General features: G+C 30.1%; 1 protein-coding gene across 1 annotated transcript; it reads right to left on the bottom strand.

The window, feature by feature from the left end:
* Positions 1-5,277, bottom strand: LOC142332523 (uncharacterized). Its single transcript, XM_075378971.1, has 2 exons — positions 5,058-5,277; positions 1-2,045 (listed from the first exon to the last, which is right to left on the bottom strand). The coding sequence occupies exons 1-2, from the start codon at positions 5,058-5,060 to the stop codon at positions 1,533-1,535; spliced, it is 516 nt and encodes a 171-aa protein (XP_075235086.1). The 5' UTR covers positions 5,061-5,277; the 3' UTR covers positions 1-1,532.
* Positions 5,278-17,179: the final 11,902 nt, after the last annotated feature.

Raw genomic sequence — 17,179 nt, forward strand, 5'->3', positions numbered from 1 at the left:
ATCAAATCATGATAAAAACAATATTAACTGTAACAGTGATTTATACCTATTAAAGTAGGTTAACAATGTATGATATTAATGTGACAAGTTGGAATGTTAAACCTTCTAGCCAAGCTAGACCATCACAACTTAGAGGTCAGACGGTCGACTTAAAATAGAGTTTATTGTTGCCCTTTTGCAGGGTGGTAGGGGGTTCCCTACCTTAAATCCAAAATAGTAGCTTCCAGTTTGGTCCCATCTCTGAGTAAACTCCATTTAAACATTTCCAACTGATTCAAGTAGTTTTATATAGTTCTTTTTTCACAGATTCTTATAATTATTATTATTATAAATAACAAACAATCAAAAGATAATCTATGTTAATGTGTATGTAAGAAAAATATACATATATATGAAGACTCAAAACCCAAGACTTCTTAATTATAAGATTGAAATTCTACGCACACTTGACTGCTATGATCAACCTGACCCACTCCAAAAATGTTTAAAAAGAGTTTACTCAAAGGTGGGGCCAAGTTGGAAGTTATCATATTGGATTTAAAGTAGAGACCCCTTCCTACCACCGGCAGATGGGCATCAATAAACCCCATTTTAAGCTGACTGACTGCCTTTATTAGCATGGGACAAAAAAAATCACTAGGTCATGTAGAAAATTTGAACATTTTTTTTAATATAATTTTTTTGTAATTTTAGCATCTTTTATATCCACATTCCACACCATACATATTTTACTCAGTCATACACAAGATGGTATAATAATATAACATCAGTTGCCATTTACCACTGAACAATTAAAAAATATGACATCATGTTAACATGTACAGAGACCGGCATGGTTTCCTTTAATGTAGAAAGTAATATGGAGAAATCCAATCACATTTTTATTCTTAATGCACCATCTTTATTCACAAGTCCACATGCACACACACAGTGTTTCATTTACTCACACTAATATGTATGCAAACAAACTTATTTTTATGTATGTGTGTGTGTGTGTGTGACTGAAAACTTTATTATGATGTATTAAGCAAACATTCTCACACCAGTAATAATAACCTCAATTTAATCGATACTAAAAATCAATTCATTGAGAAGCAGTACTACAACCAATTGGAATACAAAAATTTAATTCTTTATAAAGGTATTTAAACAAATATAGAGTCAAATGTTAAAAATTTTAAAATAGATATAAAATGTAAAGTCTTGTTTACATAATTTAATTCAACATTAAAAAATCTTACAAAAATCATTAACTGTGAAATAACGTTGAAAAATAATTGGAATGGTAATATCACAGAAATTTTCTTCTAGAAAACAAAAAACAATCATTGAAATCAGTCCATTTAGTGAAGGGAAAATTTGAGTAGATGTAACAAATAAAGCGTGTACGAATCAAATTGAAAACCTCTTTTATTCAAGTTCCTTTTAAAAACCATTTTGTTTGTAAGGTACCCAAAAAAGATAAAACAAAAAAAATCCATTATTATACACATTTTATTAAAAATCTCCTCCTTCTCCTTTGTCACCTTTTTTTAATCCTTTTCTTTCTCCTCCTCCTCCTTCTCCTGCTTCTTCTTCTTCTTCTTCCTTCTCTTCTTCCTCTTCTTCTTTTTCTTCTTAATCTCCACCTCCATCTTCTCCTTCTCGTTTTCCTTCTCCTTCTCCTTTTCCTTCTCCTTCTTCTTCTTTTTCTTCTTCACCTCCTTTTCCTTTTTCTTCTCCTCCTCCTCCTCCTTCTCCTCTTTCTCATTCTTTTTCTCATTCTCCTTATTCTTCTTCTTCTTCTTCTTTTTACTTTTCTTCTGCTCATTTTCCTTCTCCTCTTTTTCCCTCTCAATCTTCCCCTTTACCTTAACCTGTACCATCACCTCAACCTTCTCCTTCATCTTCACCACTACTTTCACTTTCACCTCCTCCTCCTCCTCTTCCTCCTCCTCCTCTTCCTCTTGCTCATCCTCCACTTGCTCATCCTCCTTCTTTTTATTCTCATTTTTCTTCTCTTTCACCTCCTCCTTCTTCTTCTTTTTCTCCTCCTCTTTCTCCTCCTTTTAAAAAAGTATTTTTTAAGTGCAAGAGTTCTACTTTAGCTCTTAATAACCAATCATTTAAATACCTATTAATGATACTATTTAAATATTCTTCATTAACATTAAGCTACTTCAATAACACGCACTATTGGCTTTTACTAAACTGAAATTAGAAACTGAAAATTATATTAACTGGATGGTTAATATAACTTTTCACCATACCTAAAAGAAAAACTTTAAACCCTGTGACATATAATCATAAAATATTGATCTTACTTTTAAGAATTGTATTGTTTGCTCATTTTGATAGGTAAAACCAATCAATCAAGTATGAATGAAAAACATAAAGAATACCAAGCTTCCACTAGAATTCTGCTACAAGTCTTAATCTTAAATATTGGATCTGTAATTAAAATAGACTATCTGATTTTTTTTCTCTCTACTGACACAACTCCCATATCAAAAATATTTCATTCTCTTTAATCTACACTTTTTATGATAATGTCCAAGAATTTCATTCAGCAATTTCGGAGTTTAGTGTTTATTTTTTATAAAAAAGAATACTTACAGTTTAATAGTTAAACTAAACTGTAAATAAAATAAAATAATTGACTTTCTGGCTCTTTTTTATTTATTTAAATTGTTCACCAAATGTTTACTTTCATATAAAATATTTATTATAAAAAACAAAACCTGTTCAGGATAAAAATGTATATATAAATAGTTTATATGATAATAATAATCACTACGATATAATCAAGAGAAACATATTTTAAAATAAATAAAAAATAATTGGCAATAATAGATTTAATTTTTACACAAGAAAATGTTATGTATTCATAGGTATATATTATTAACCACACATCTCAGGAATGGTCAACCTGATACTGTACAAGACTACATTTCATTTACATTCAATCATATCCTCATTCATACTCTGAAGTAATAGACGTAATACCTTATGGTGGTTCCAGAGGCTAAACAGAAAAGGAAAAAAGAAAAGTGTTCAAGTCTCTTAATCACAAATCATACAGACTTGAATACATAATAAAACTGTATAAAACCAGGTTTAAATTGTTAAATTCTTATTGGTCAATGAAATAAAAATAAAACAATATTGCCCAATGAAACTAATGACTAAAATCACTATTAGACTTTTCTACAACTGAATCATTCAAAGGAAGCAAGGGATTTGATCATAAATGAGTACACAATGGTATCAAAGTGGTCCAGATCGCATTGAATTCAGGAAAATCTGAAATTTTTCTTGGGTAACATAAAATTAGTATTTAATAAAAAATAATCCTGAAAGCAGCAACACTTATGTGCAACAAGCAAAAATGAATTAAGTTAAAAAGTAAAAGGACATTTTTGTTTTCCTAATTAAGTATTTGATAATGCTTACTCCTTTGTGTTATTATCCATATCTCAAAAAAATCTGCATTGATTAAAGTAATTGTTCATTACTTTTTTATACAAGGGGAAAAGTTGATTAAGGCCTTGCCAATAACTGGATCTGGTGCACTGCTTTGTTAAGGTCCACTGGTACAGATAGGAACAAAAGGTTAGATAGTAAGGCATGGTTAAACATTCTCAATCAACAATCATTAATTTATTAAAGGAGAAATTCTGAAACACAATGAATTAAGGAGATTTATTTCTAATATAAATAATAATCATTTTCAAGACATCATTGGCATCAGTTTTTCACTTACTCAAAGAGCAATTAGCAGAATAATCTTCTTTAGATGAAGAATGCCTTATATAAGAAGTGCTCAACTTCTTCCATGGTACAGACAGAAACGAAAACAGTTATAAATTAATTACCTTGGTATCACAATAACAAAAGAGTAAATAAACTACTGTTTAATCAGTTATGGATAATGACAAAAAGTCAGTTTTGTTAGCCTCCTAATTAAAAGAACAAAAATGTTCCTCATATTTTTAATTTCACCCTAATTTTTAAGTAAAATTAATAAAACTTATAGTTTATTCAATTATCTTAACCTTCAATAAGTATAATCATATACTTACGATTTAAAAAAAAATCCTTTGGTTGTATATTTACTCTTTTCACTTTCCCAGTATAATTGCAGCTCTATAGATCATTATTGATTACTGTAATAATTTTTTAATAAGACATAATTTACAATTTTTAACTGTACCTCCATTAAATATAAATAACAGAAAGGATAACAATAACAAAATGAATTTTACACTCATGAGATCTTCAGTCCACCTGCCCTGTTTGTTTACATGCAATTTGTAAAATTAGTCTGCCACATTTAGTTCCTTTTCTATATTTTACTATGGCATTATTTAGGAAGCTCCCTAATTATAAGAAACAAAAACATATAACAAATAATGAATCTGTTTTTTATAAAATGTATGTGTAAATGTTGAAAAGGAATGCTTGAATGATGAAAATTCTGATTAAGTAAATGAGCGATTGAATTACGCTGAGTAATTAAAGGTTATGAGGAAAATAGAAAACAATTTTGTTTGTTTTTCATTTGGTACAGCAGCAATTTTTCTATGTAGCAGCTATGGTCACATATGAGAACTTTCTCCTCTCCCTTTCACCCTTTCTCAGCCTCATCCAAATAAATTAGTTAATTTTCTTCTCTTCAGAAAAAGAATCTGTCAAATTAACAGGAATATTTATTTTTTTTTAATTCTGTAAGAACTACAAAATAAAAACAGAAATTGTAACAGATTCTTTAATTGAAGATATCTGCATGAAGTTAGATGCATAAACGTAGTGAAACATGTCAGTAAAAAAAAACACAGAACGGAAAAGAAGAGTGGCATTTAAAATATATATTAATGAATGATGTAGAAAATTAACGAATAAATAATATTCATAATAAAGAAATCTTAAGACAAACAGGAATGGAGAGAAATTTCTAAAGATGTAACTTTGCAGATGTTAACAAACTTGCATTCAAAAAGGAAGAAACAAAATTAACATTCATAAAGGTAACATTAAATTAACAATAATATGAAATTCTATTGTTCTTAAAAACTCACCATACTAAGTACAATAAATTCTTAACTCAGCATTCAAAAGGTTAACCATAAACTATACTCTCAGTAAATAGACAAATAATATTAAATCTTGATAATTACTAAAAATAGTACCTAACCCATTAATCTGTATTTCACCATGCCAGGCTAGTCTTAGCCAAATACATAAGAGTTTTCTCAATATAATTTCGAAAAAAATCATGTAGTAAGTCATTGTTTATAAATTGCCAGCTGTTTCAAGAGGACACCATGGTAAGGAAGAAAATGAATGTAAATGATTAGTCAGTCAGTCGCGATATACTCCAATGTCCTCAGACGAGAGGCGTCCGCTACGAGTGTATTTGGTTTATAGCCCATTACAATTTTTATTGAACTAATAAATAGTTTGTTTTTTTTGAAGCACCTTTCAGTTAATTAATTAATTATTTCTACGATTGTAGAGTGTAAACATTTGTGGGTTAAACGGGCCGGGTGTTTTCTAATTGTTACCACACAGTAGTTACCGTGTGTTAATTTACAAATTTTCAAAAAAGCCATTCAATTACTAATTATACAAGTCGTGCGGGTAAATAAAATAATCATTTTGACAGTGTTTTTATGTGCTGAAACTGTAAATTGAGAATTTTGCGTGGTAACCAGAGTATAATTTATGCTTGAGACTATTGAGCAGTATTTTACAGTTTACAAAACTTATGTAATACGCTTTTTGACAACGGCGAGATTACTAGCCTACATTCTTCGCCAGCAGATACATCCAGTTCGCCTAAGCTGCTCAATCATTAGCTTATAATCATGAGTCAACCGCTTTATTAACATCTTTAGTGTAAATCTAATCTTTAGTATTATTTATCCTTGTTAACAGCTACATTTCTTTACACGTTCATATCAAACCATCAATAACTTATTTACTTCATTCTTCGAATTTATTTTTGTTACCATTGACTTAATCGTTTTTATTTCGATGAGTTTTAATCCCACTACTCCTTTTATTACTTTCTTTTTAATTAATCCTTTGAAAATTGCTGTATAATTTTCTTACATTTCCAAATTATTCTGTATTTTGACTCGATTTTGTTAGGCTAATTTGAAGTAAAAAATTATATCATTGCAATACTATATAAATCTTATTTGAGCTCCAGTGTTTTATTGTCCGTATTTATCAATTTAAGTTTTTTATTTATCATTCAAAAAATCGGCGCTGTATTTAATCGTATTTACACTGTTTTTTGAAGTATTTTTTATCTAGTATTAATAATGGAACCCCTCACAAATTTCCACACTAATTAAAACGCGTGCTATACATAAGGCAGTAAAAATTTGTTCCGAAAATTTTCTTAAAACATTTGATGCAAAAAAATATTCCGTGCATAATATCATGTTTAGACTAGAAAAATTTCACCCAGAGGTCCCGGGTTCGAATCCCGGTCAGGCATGGCATTTTCACGCTACACGCTACAAATCATTCATCTCATCCTCTGAAGTAATTCTTAACTGTGGACTCGGAGGTAAAAAAAAGACTAGAAAAATTGCTGGCCTCCGTGGCGCAAGTGGTAGCGTCTCAGTTTTCATCCGGAGGTCGCGGGTTCGAATCCGGTCAGGCATGGCATTTTTATACGCTACAAAAATCGTCATTCGTCTCATTCTCTGAAGAAATATCTAATGATGGTCTCGGAGGTAAAAAAAAAAACTTATTAATCGCGAGTCGCGGAAAAACTATGATGATGTTCAGCAATTTCTTTCCACTTAGGCAATTTGGAAAAAATTTAAGTGATTAAGAAAATGAAAATAAGGTTTCAGAAAAATTGACTAAGAAAACAAGTGTGGTAAATTCTGCTATTTCACTTAAGCAATTAGTTGACTCTTTGTTCATTCTAAGGAGGTATCGCATAAACACAATGCAGACAACTGGGCGCTATGGAACAGTATACCTAAAAAATATTGCATACTAAACTTCAATTTTTTGTAATTCTCACAAAATTTTGTACTCAGTTTACAATTAATTTATCTTTACTTTATACTTAGTTTTAAACTAAACTTATAATTTCTTTATTCTTCACAAAATTTTTAATATAATAAAACCTACGAAAATAATATCCCAAACAATAATAATTATTATTATTTTTAATAATATGGTAGCTTATAGGTAAAATACATAACTTGAAAAAAAAAAAACCTTACCACTTTGAAACTTTAAGAAAATTGCTTACCTTATTCTGTCAGTGTCTGACAAACACTGGATTCCCTCCATTATAGCCGTTTCTTCATTCACTACCAGAAGTTTGCGTCGACGACGAATCATCTCTAACATTAAGAAAATTATCTAAGTCCTACATTTTCTTTTCTTCTTCTGTAACATGCTTCACGCACTGTTTCCACTTATCAGTTTATATCTCGTTCACGCCTTTTTCAAGCAGAATTTTAACGTCTTTCATTTTATATGTATTATTATTTCTAGCAACATAACCTTTTACTTGGCTCCACACTAATTCAATTGAATTAAGGTTACAGTGAGGGAAGCCTTAACACCTTTCGTTTCAGCGAAATCATCGATTAAAAATTTGTTAAATTTGTCACGATTGTGTTTTACATGTTCAAGGAGTTCTGCTTTTAAACTGTTTTCTCCACAGTGGATATTTTTTGATTGCAGCCATAAAGCAGTTTCTTGTTTCCTCCATAAACTGTTTGGAATATTTTCCAGTTTTACACTATGGTACGGGGAGCAGCATTGTCCATTACAATACTATTTTCGGCTAATAACGGCAATACTTTTTCAAACCACTTCCTAAAAATATGGAAATAAAAAACAAGTAATCCCCCTTCTAAAGATCCATTTTTATTGCATATATGTACCACAGTTAATAGCTTTCCTTTATTTTTAATAATCTGGACAGAAATACTGTTTTTACCGATGTAACTGTCGTATCACACCAAATTCTTGAAGTGGTGTGTGGGTTCAGTTTCTCATCCAAATAAAATATATTTCTACCCGTTTTTTTTACAATTTGCTATTTTTTAAAAATAATTTCACCACCAAATTATGATCTCTTCTCGACAATTACACTTTTTGTATTTCATTTAATAAATTTAAAATCGATCGACAACAGTAATTTGTATAAATAGTGCGTCCAATCTTTGGTAAACTCTTATCACAGTTTATCATAGCCAGAATTTTTTTTAAGATTGGTATTTCATTTCGAAAAAAGAAATCATGTACAGTCAATCTTATTACTTTTTTCAAATTCATCCCATTTTCCTTGCACAGGTTTTCCTCGTATTCTATTTTTAATAGGAGTTTCTACCTTTCTTTACATATTATTTCAGTCGTATTAATCTATTAATACTACTAACCGACACACAAATTAATTCAGAACTAAGTTTCACTACTTCCTTTTTAACCAACGTATTTTTTCTTCAGCAGTTGATTGAATACGTTTAAAACTATTTATTTTTTTTTACCACTTCGCAAATGTTTTCCTTTTTCTGTGCTTATTAAAATATCTTCCTCAATTATCAGCCATATCGGTAAACTATTCGTATACACACACATACAGGCTTATTGCACTATCAAATCTCACAATAATCGCGTAGTAAATAAATCGCACAATAACCGAATATACATACACACACACACACTCACGCGTACCATAAAATGTACTGAAACACAGAACTACAATTAAGAGAAAATTAAAAATATCCAGTATGGAATAAAGGAGTTTATAGTACCATTTTGAAGTCAGTGATATACAACGAGAACCACCGAGTTGGTCTAGTGGTGAACGCGTCTTCCCAAATCAGCTGATGTGGAAGTCGAGAGTTCCAGCGTTCAAGTCCTAGTAAAGTCGGTTATTTTTATACGGATTTGAATACTAGATCATGGATACCGGTGTTCTTTGATGGTTGGATTTCAATTAACCACGTACAAGATAACACTTAATTTACATTCATATTCTCTGAAGTAATATCTGAACGGTAATTTCCCGAGGCTAAACAGGAAAAAAAAAGAAAGAAGTGATAAACAACGATGTTGTGTTTATAAACATCCGGTGTAGTTACAACAGCTCGGCGCTTACAATAGTGTGCTGTATATACACGCACTACCACACTCGCAGTTTGTTTATTTTCTAAGAATAAACAGTTACCTTTTTTGACAACGACTTTAGTAACTGCGTTCATTTCAGTGATATTTGAGAGTTTAGTTTTAAATAACCCAGCAATCCCGATAATCAGCGATTACATTATGTAAATCGTTCGTTAATGAACGTAGCTAAGGATCTTATTGCTAATTTACCTATGAGCAAAGATCATTTAACAGTTGCTTGGGATCTAGTGTAAAAGAAATAATTTACAGTGTAATTTTACAAGAAATAATTTTAGTGTTCAAGGATCTTAAGTTAATTATCTACTAAATCTTCCATCCGCTTCGAAAGAATCATCTCAGAATTTGCGAAATTTAATTAACCATGTCAAAAGCAGTAAAAATGCTACTGAAGCTTGATTTGTCATTACACAAATTGCTTTTATTTCAAATGCTGTTAGTTATGTGGATATGTCTAGTAAACGGGCTTGGGAACTCAATCAACCAGGAGCAGATCCTTCCAGATTAGCAGAGTTATTATTGTTTTTGGAAGGTGCCAGGCTTTTGCAACTCTGAAAGCCAACGATGTAACTTCTATTAAGAAAACTATCAAATTTCTAATAAGCAACCAAGAAAATCATACTTAACTATTGAAAAAGTTATTTTTGCTTTTTTTTATTATACTGAGCATGTCTGTTAATTGAAAGGGAACATTCAAGGTTTCATCAAAGATTAAAAGCTCACATTAAATTATTCTACAAGAAATAATATTTGGATTTAAAAGCTTACTAAAATACTGGACCTACTACAGACGTGTAATATCATTCGCAGAACGAGATATTTTCCGTTTAAAACAGCGACTAACTTCCAAAACTCTTCAAAGTCTTCTCTAAATTTAGTTATTCTGTCCTCGCAATACCTTTTTCTGGCAAAATTCTTGGTGAATTTTATTAAATTCTAGATATTTATGCATAAAATGTTTTCAATTGGTCCTTTTAAACATTCGGAGAAATGTAAGCACTCATTTCCGGAATTTTTGGCACTCCATATCAAACCATTCGTGTTTAAAATTTGTTACAGTTTTAGCTTTTGGCCTATCTCCTTTTTTTTTATTATATTTGTTAATACGTTTGAATCATGTTCTGGATCTCCAAACTAAATACTTTCTCTAACCTGTTGTTTTACTTTGTTTTGGAATGCTTTCTAGTTTTATTTTTTTCGTAGATAATCTCCTCTAAAACAACCATTTAAAACGATTAAACTGGAATCCTCAAATATTTTTAACAGCTCCTTACCATTTCAGTTTAAAATCTCGTCTTTTGAATTTCTAATCGGGTTTAGATTCTCAAAATTCCCAAATATATCTTCCGGAATACTTGTTCCGATCCCAACATGTTATTAAAGTCCCCAAGTAATAGAAACTGCTCATTTTTATACTCCGACAAGAGATTTTATAGACTTTCTAAATCCGGGTGCCATGTATCACAATTTAAACAGACATGTACCACATGCAAATTGTAGGAGAGGAAAACCATTTTTATAATACCATAATTACCCAGTTTAATAAACTTTTACATAAATTTTACCTTTTTTAATTTCAAACACACAGCCGCCACTCGTTTTATCAAAGTTGGATGTTTTAATTGCAGGAATACACATGACATTATGATTATGTAATTTATTCTTGAACATTAACATCATCCAAGATAAAAGTCTCAAACAAAAGAAAACTGTTCATTTTACTTTTTAATCCACATATATCGTACGCTACGATTTTCACAAATTCATGTAATTCGGACTCCCGATTATTAATTATCCTTTGACTTGGCTGATGATGCTGAAAGAGTTCTTGGACGAAAAACGTCAGCCATCACTGCCGACGCTAGTTTTAAGCTCTTACCTATTTGTTTCCTTTTTCGGTTGTTTACTCTCCCGACCATCCATATCCTCTCTTTCCTCCGTACTTTTATGTTCCCGAATTAATTCTAAGTATTGCAATTAACCAGCAATCCATCTCGACGCAAACCTGAATCGTGACCAGCGAAGCGCAGAGTTTTCCTAACCTCTAACAAATAATATGGCAACAGAAGAAGATAGAATGCCCTACGAGTTATTCAAGAATGCTCCCATTGTTTCATTAGAAAAATTGTTGGACATCTATAATAAAATATATGAAATTACTAAAGTGCCGTCAATAATATTCCAGTTATATAAAAAAGGGGTAAGGTTCAGAACTACAAAGGTATTTCTTTCGGAAATACTATCGGAAAGTTATTATTTAATATGTTATTGGATCGGCTTAATCTCTGGGCAGAACGACAAGGGATATTGCGGGAATGCCAAGCCGGATTCAGAAGAGGTTATTTATAATTTAATTTGTATTATTAAAAGTAAATGGTATCAGAAACGTAACCTGTACGCATTTTTTATTGACCTGTCTGCTGCATTTGTCAGAGTGGATCGATATTCGCCTTTTTATACACTTTTTGAACTAACCATGTTTTCTAAAACAGTTAAGCTCCTTAAGGAAATGTACAGCCAAACACAGACGACAATATGTAATTCTAATGGGTTAACGGAAAAATTTTTTAAAAGATTTTAAAACAAGGTTGTCTGTTGAGCCTTTCCTTTTATCTCTTTTTGGTAATGATCTGGAAATCGTTTTCAATGGGGCAGATAGGCATTTTAATAAAGTTGCTGGCTTTTGCTAATGATGTGGTCATGGTGGCTGAAGATCCTATTTCGTTACGGATGATAAATGGATTAATACAGTACTGCCCGAAGAGGAATTTACAGTTGAATCTTGTAAAATCAAAAATTATGATTTTACAGAAGGGAAGGAAACTAAAACATTAAAAGTGGCGGTAAACAAAAAAAAAAAAACTAATAGAATTTGTAAACAATTACAAATATTTGGGTGTAACACTCATATATAAATTATCTCTTGAAATGCATTTTAAGGAAAAATTACAGGTGAAAAGACTGGCCTTGAATACATTTAGTAATCTGTTGTGCAACGATAATATCGCATCTGAGAAAAATTGGTTATTTTTAATTCGGTGTTTAGATCGATAATTTGTTACGGTGCACAAAGTTGGGGTTAGGATGTACGATAAGGTTCAGATTCTGCAGAGATTTTTTATACAGTATTTTGTTTAGTCCGGAATATTCCAGCTTATAGTTTGTATCTGGAAACCGGAACAGAGTCTAAATTGTTCCATACAATTTAGAATCTATTTAAAATACAGACAGCCTAGTTTGAAGCTGCCACAAACAAGATATACCAAATATTTTAGTATTTTTGCGATGAATGCAAAGAGCTTGTTCGAAAGTATAACTTACCAATCAATTATTTCTACCAAAAAATTAGCGAAATCTACTGAAGATATGATTAAGAAGAAAATGGAATCATCTAATTTACCAAGAACTAGACTTTGCACTTAATTATGTATACAATAATGAACATCTTAATTTCATTAAAAGGTTTATTTTAAAGCAAGAGCCGAATCTATTTATCTCAAGTACTCATTTTCGACTAATTTTCAGTTTTGTTCTGTGTGTACGCTAAAAGAGGAGGAGCACATTGTGCATTTTGTGGCACTTGTTTTATTTTATGGGAGATGAAGCTAGTTTTTTTTAACAAGGCATCTTTGGAAATGGAGGATCTGAAGCGGAATCTTATAGGAAGTGGTTGGCCAATATTAAGCAAATACTATAAAACGGCTTGGAAATATAGCTTTTCTTTGAATCAGGAATTTAATTTTTAAGATTTTTTTACAATCCCTTCGATGGTCATAGGCCAAAGACTATTGTCTTTTGTCAATATTGAAAAATTTATTACTTACGTCATTTGTAATCAACATCATAATCTAATAAATTAGCCAGAATTTTTAAAAATGAATATTGGTCAACGGGAGGTAGTCATTCGACAATGAATTGGCTGTTTCAATTGCCTGTTTCAATGCTACTAAACAATATTATCATAACTATGGTTTGCAACATCATACGTTAATTTAGAGGCTTAAGAATAAATTTACTATAGAAAATACTAATGTTACTGTCTATTGCAACTCATATTAGAAATAGTGAAGGATAATTTCATAAATGGAATTAGATAGTGCTTAAAATTGATAGTGCTTCACAATCAATTTTGTTACAGAGGAAGCCCTATTCCAGAGATTAGGCTTATCAAAACACAAAAACAACTTACCTGTTCATGGAATTAATGATGTTAAGGCAAACACTAACCACTGTATTACAATAAATATTAGTTCTAGAATCAATTATTACAACCAAACTGTTAACCGTTCAGTTCTTCCCCAAAAATGAGGGGTAATATCCCCACATTCATACATTAATATTCGTGAGTGAAATATTCCTTCTAAGATTGAACTAGCTGAGCCATCTTTTAACATGTATGGTAAGATAGATATGCTGCTAGGAGTTGAACTCTACTTTCACTTATTACCATGCAATATCTAATCCTGGGTCCTCGATATTATTAAATACTCAGATAGGATGGGTTTTATCAGGCACCATGCGTACCTTACCTTTCTGCACAAACCATCCTTACAGCAATCAGGGTTGGTGGATCTTCTCTAAAAACAAAATTTAGGGTTACAAATCATAAAGGACGGTAACTATCGAAATATGAACTGATAATTGAGGATGTAAAATGTATTTTCAGGTTAACAGATTGGTAGATAACAAAGAATATAATGAAGCATGAACCACCAGTAAGACTGTACACTTTGGCAGGTCCTTAGCAATATTGTTAATAATCACCAATATACAGGAATAAGAAATTATTAATATACATTACAGTAAACTAGGCCTGGTTTTTTTTATTAATAATTAAAATTTACATATTCCATAGATTAATAATCGACAATTTTTATTATTTACAGCAAATTAATATTATGTTTTACATACAAATTAACAAATAATAACTCCTCATATCACCAGATAAAGTTCTTATAAATGGTATGATATAATAAAAATCATTATGGTAATCATTTAAATTATATTTATTACATTAAATATTTAATTTACAATTCTGCCAACTTTTCAAATAAAAATTACTATCATAAATACAACATAAAATTTAAACAATAATAAAACAACTAAAGAATAACAAGCAATAAAAACTTTTTCATAGCTTTTCAGTTTTTGAACTTTGATCTGTGTTTTGATAATTACAATGAAATAAAGCGAACAAAACAACATAACTATAGACTACTACTTAGCATGAGCTAAGGTATCCATGAATAAAATTATTAATCTTTACTTTAAAACTATACAAGAATATTAATATAAAATGTAAATAAAGAATCCTTTCAAAATATTTTTAAACAATTAGTCTTAATACAAAATCTAGTTTTCACATTAGGTGCATGTTAATAAATTTTAGTTAAAGCTTGTTTTTGTAAATAATCAACAAGATTATTATCACTTGAGAAATACAATCAAATCATGATAAAAACAATATTTAACTGTAACAATGATTATAGCTATTAAAGTAGGTTAACAATGTATGACATTAATGTGACAAGTTGGAATGTTAAACCTTCTAGCCAAGTTAGACCGCTACAACTTAAGAGGACAGATGGTCGAATAGAGTTTCTTGTTGACCTTTTGCAGGGTGGTAAGGGGTTCCCTACTTTAAATCCAAAATAGCAGCTTCCAGTTTGGACCCATCTCTGAGAAAACTCCATTTAAACATTTTCAACTGATTCAAGTAGTTTTATATAGTTTTAACAGATTCTTCGCATTATTATTATTATAAATACTAAACAATAAAAAGATCATCTATGTTAATGTGTATGTAAGAAAAATACACATATATATGAAGACAAAAAACCGAAGACTTCTTAATTATAAGATTGAAATTCTACACACACTTGACTGCTGTGATCATTGATAACAAGCTATCCAACCCACTCAGAAATCTTTAAATGGCATTTACTCATAAGTGGGGCTATGTAAGAAGTTGTCATATTGGATTTAAAGTACGGAACCCCTTGTTAGCTTAAAAGACAAAAAGAAATTACAAGGTCATGTAGAAAATTTGAATATTTTTTTAATAAATTTTTTTGTAATTGTGGCATCTTTTATACCCACACTATATTCATTTTACTGAAGTCATGCACAAAATGACATAGTAGTGACATCGGTTGCCATTTACCAATAGGTCATCGTATTTTCTCCTTTAATTGAGAAAATAATATGGAGAAATAAATCAATTCACATTTTATTCCCATTGAACCATCATTTATACACACACACATGCATACACAGTGTTTCATTATTTACTCACACTAATATATATGCAAATAAACTTAATTTATTCATAATCGAATGTGAACACAAAGAATGGTGTTTACAAAAGATGCTATAATAACAATCATTATTGACTGCTGGAACATAATGGTATGTAGCTTGAAGTCATCATACAGAAGTCATAGATATTCAAAGTATTTTCATACAGAACAATTTTCAAAAAATTGGTTGAAAAATTTAGATAAAAATAAAATACTTTTTTTTTAATTTCAAGTAGAAATTGCACACACTTTAATAATCTACATAAATAAAAATATAAATGTTCATTTCTTCAAAATCTTAAATCTTCCAAAGTTCTTCACTGATTGCTTTGAAATTTTGACATAATGTTGCATTCGAATATGCACATGTTTTTATTTTTATATACCTACTATTTATATACCTAAGATGTCACACCTGTGACACGTAAAACATGCTTTGTTTTAAAAACAGCGCTACCTGTCGGACATAAAAGCAACACACGCTATACTAAATATTTTACGATTCCATTATGTTGGAATCACATATGTTTCCGATACATGTGTCCACTATAGACTAAAAAACTACTGGACCGATTTACATGCGAGGAAAAAGTAGATTGAGAAAAATCGGAAAAGGGAAGAAGGGGAAAATGAAAAGAAAATGGGGAAAAATAAAAAGGGGGAAACAGGAAGAGGAAATGGAAAAGGTAGAAAAAAGAAAAGGAGAAAGGGAAATAATAGAAAGAGAAGTGGAGGGAAAGAAGGGGGAAGTGGTTGGAAAGGGAAAATGGATGGGAAAATTGGGAGAGAGGAAAGGGAATATGGTAAAAATGAAAATGGGAAAAGGAAAATTTGGAAAGTGGAAAAAGGAAAGGGTAAAATGGAAAGGTTACATTTTGTGAAGTTCTGTAATGTTCATTTTGTTAATGTTTTATCAAATTTTCAATTGTGTTCATTTAATCTATGTATATATATATATAAACTCAAATCTAACAATAGCGAAGCATTGCCAGGTCTGCTAGTTAATAATATTATTTCAAGGCATTATTTTTTTTATTTTAACTCTCACCTTTTACATTTCCTATAAAATATATTTTAATTATTTTTACGTTAATATTTATTTACCTATGTTAATTATTAACAAATTTTACAAAACAGTTTTTTTAATGTAAAGAATTTAATTATAATTTATTTCTCTTATAAAATGCTTAAATTTTACTGGAAAACCCCTAATCTTCAGTATCACAGCATTGATTTAGTACTGTCACACATAGTACCAGAATGGATTAGAGAAGAAACATGAATTCATATTCATATCAATATATATAGTAACTCAGTGTAGTCAGTATATATATATATATATATATAATTTATATACTCGTTCTTCTTGCAGTATAAGTGCACATTAAAAAATTTTTTTTTGAAATTCTGAGTTTAAAGACTTAATTTGGAGTAAAAATGAAATTTACTATTTTTTTTTTTTTAATTTCTATGTAACAAATTAAGATATAAACTCAATTTATGGTATCTGCAATCTTCATGTGAACATATAAAAACCCATTTCTAGTTTTTTTTACTGGAAAATCAACCTTGAAAGGGGTGAAGAAATGTTTAAAAATTTTGAAAAATGATTGCAAATTTTTCCCATTTTCGACTTTAATAAACAAGATATTCATTTGATTTGGGTTTGCAAATACTCTTCAGATAAATATCTAAAAAACATTTTCAGATATTCTTAATTTTAATATTTT

This window comes from Lycorma delicatula, chromosome 11 (genome assembly GCF_047948215.1).
Source record: "Lycorma delicatula isolate Av1 chromosome 11, ASM4794821v1, whole genome shotgun sequence".
Lineage (NCBI taxonomy): Eukaryota > Metazoa > Arthropoda > Insecta > Hemiptera > Fulgoridae > Lycorma > Lycorma delicatula.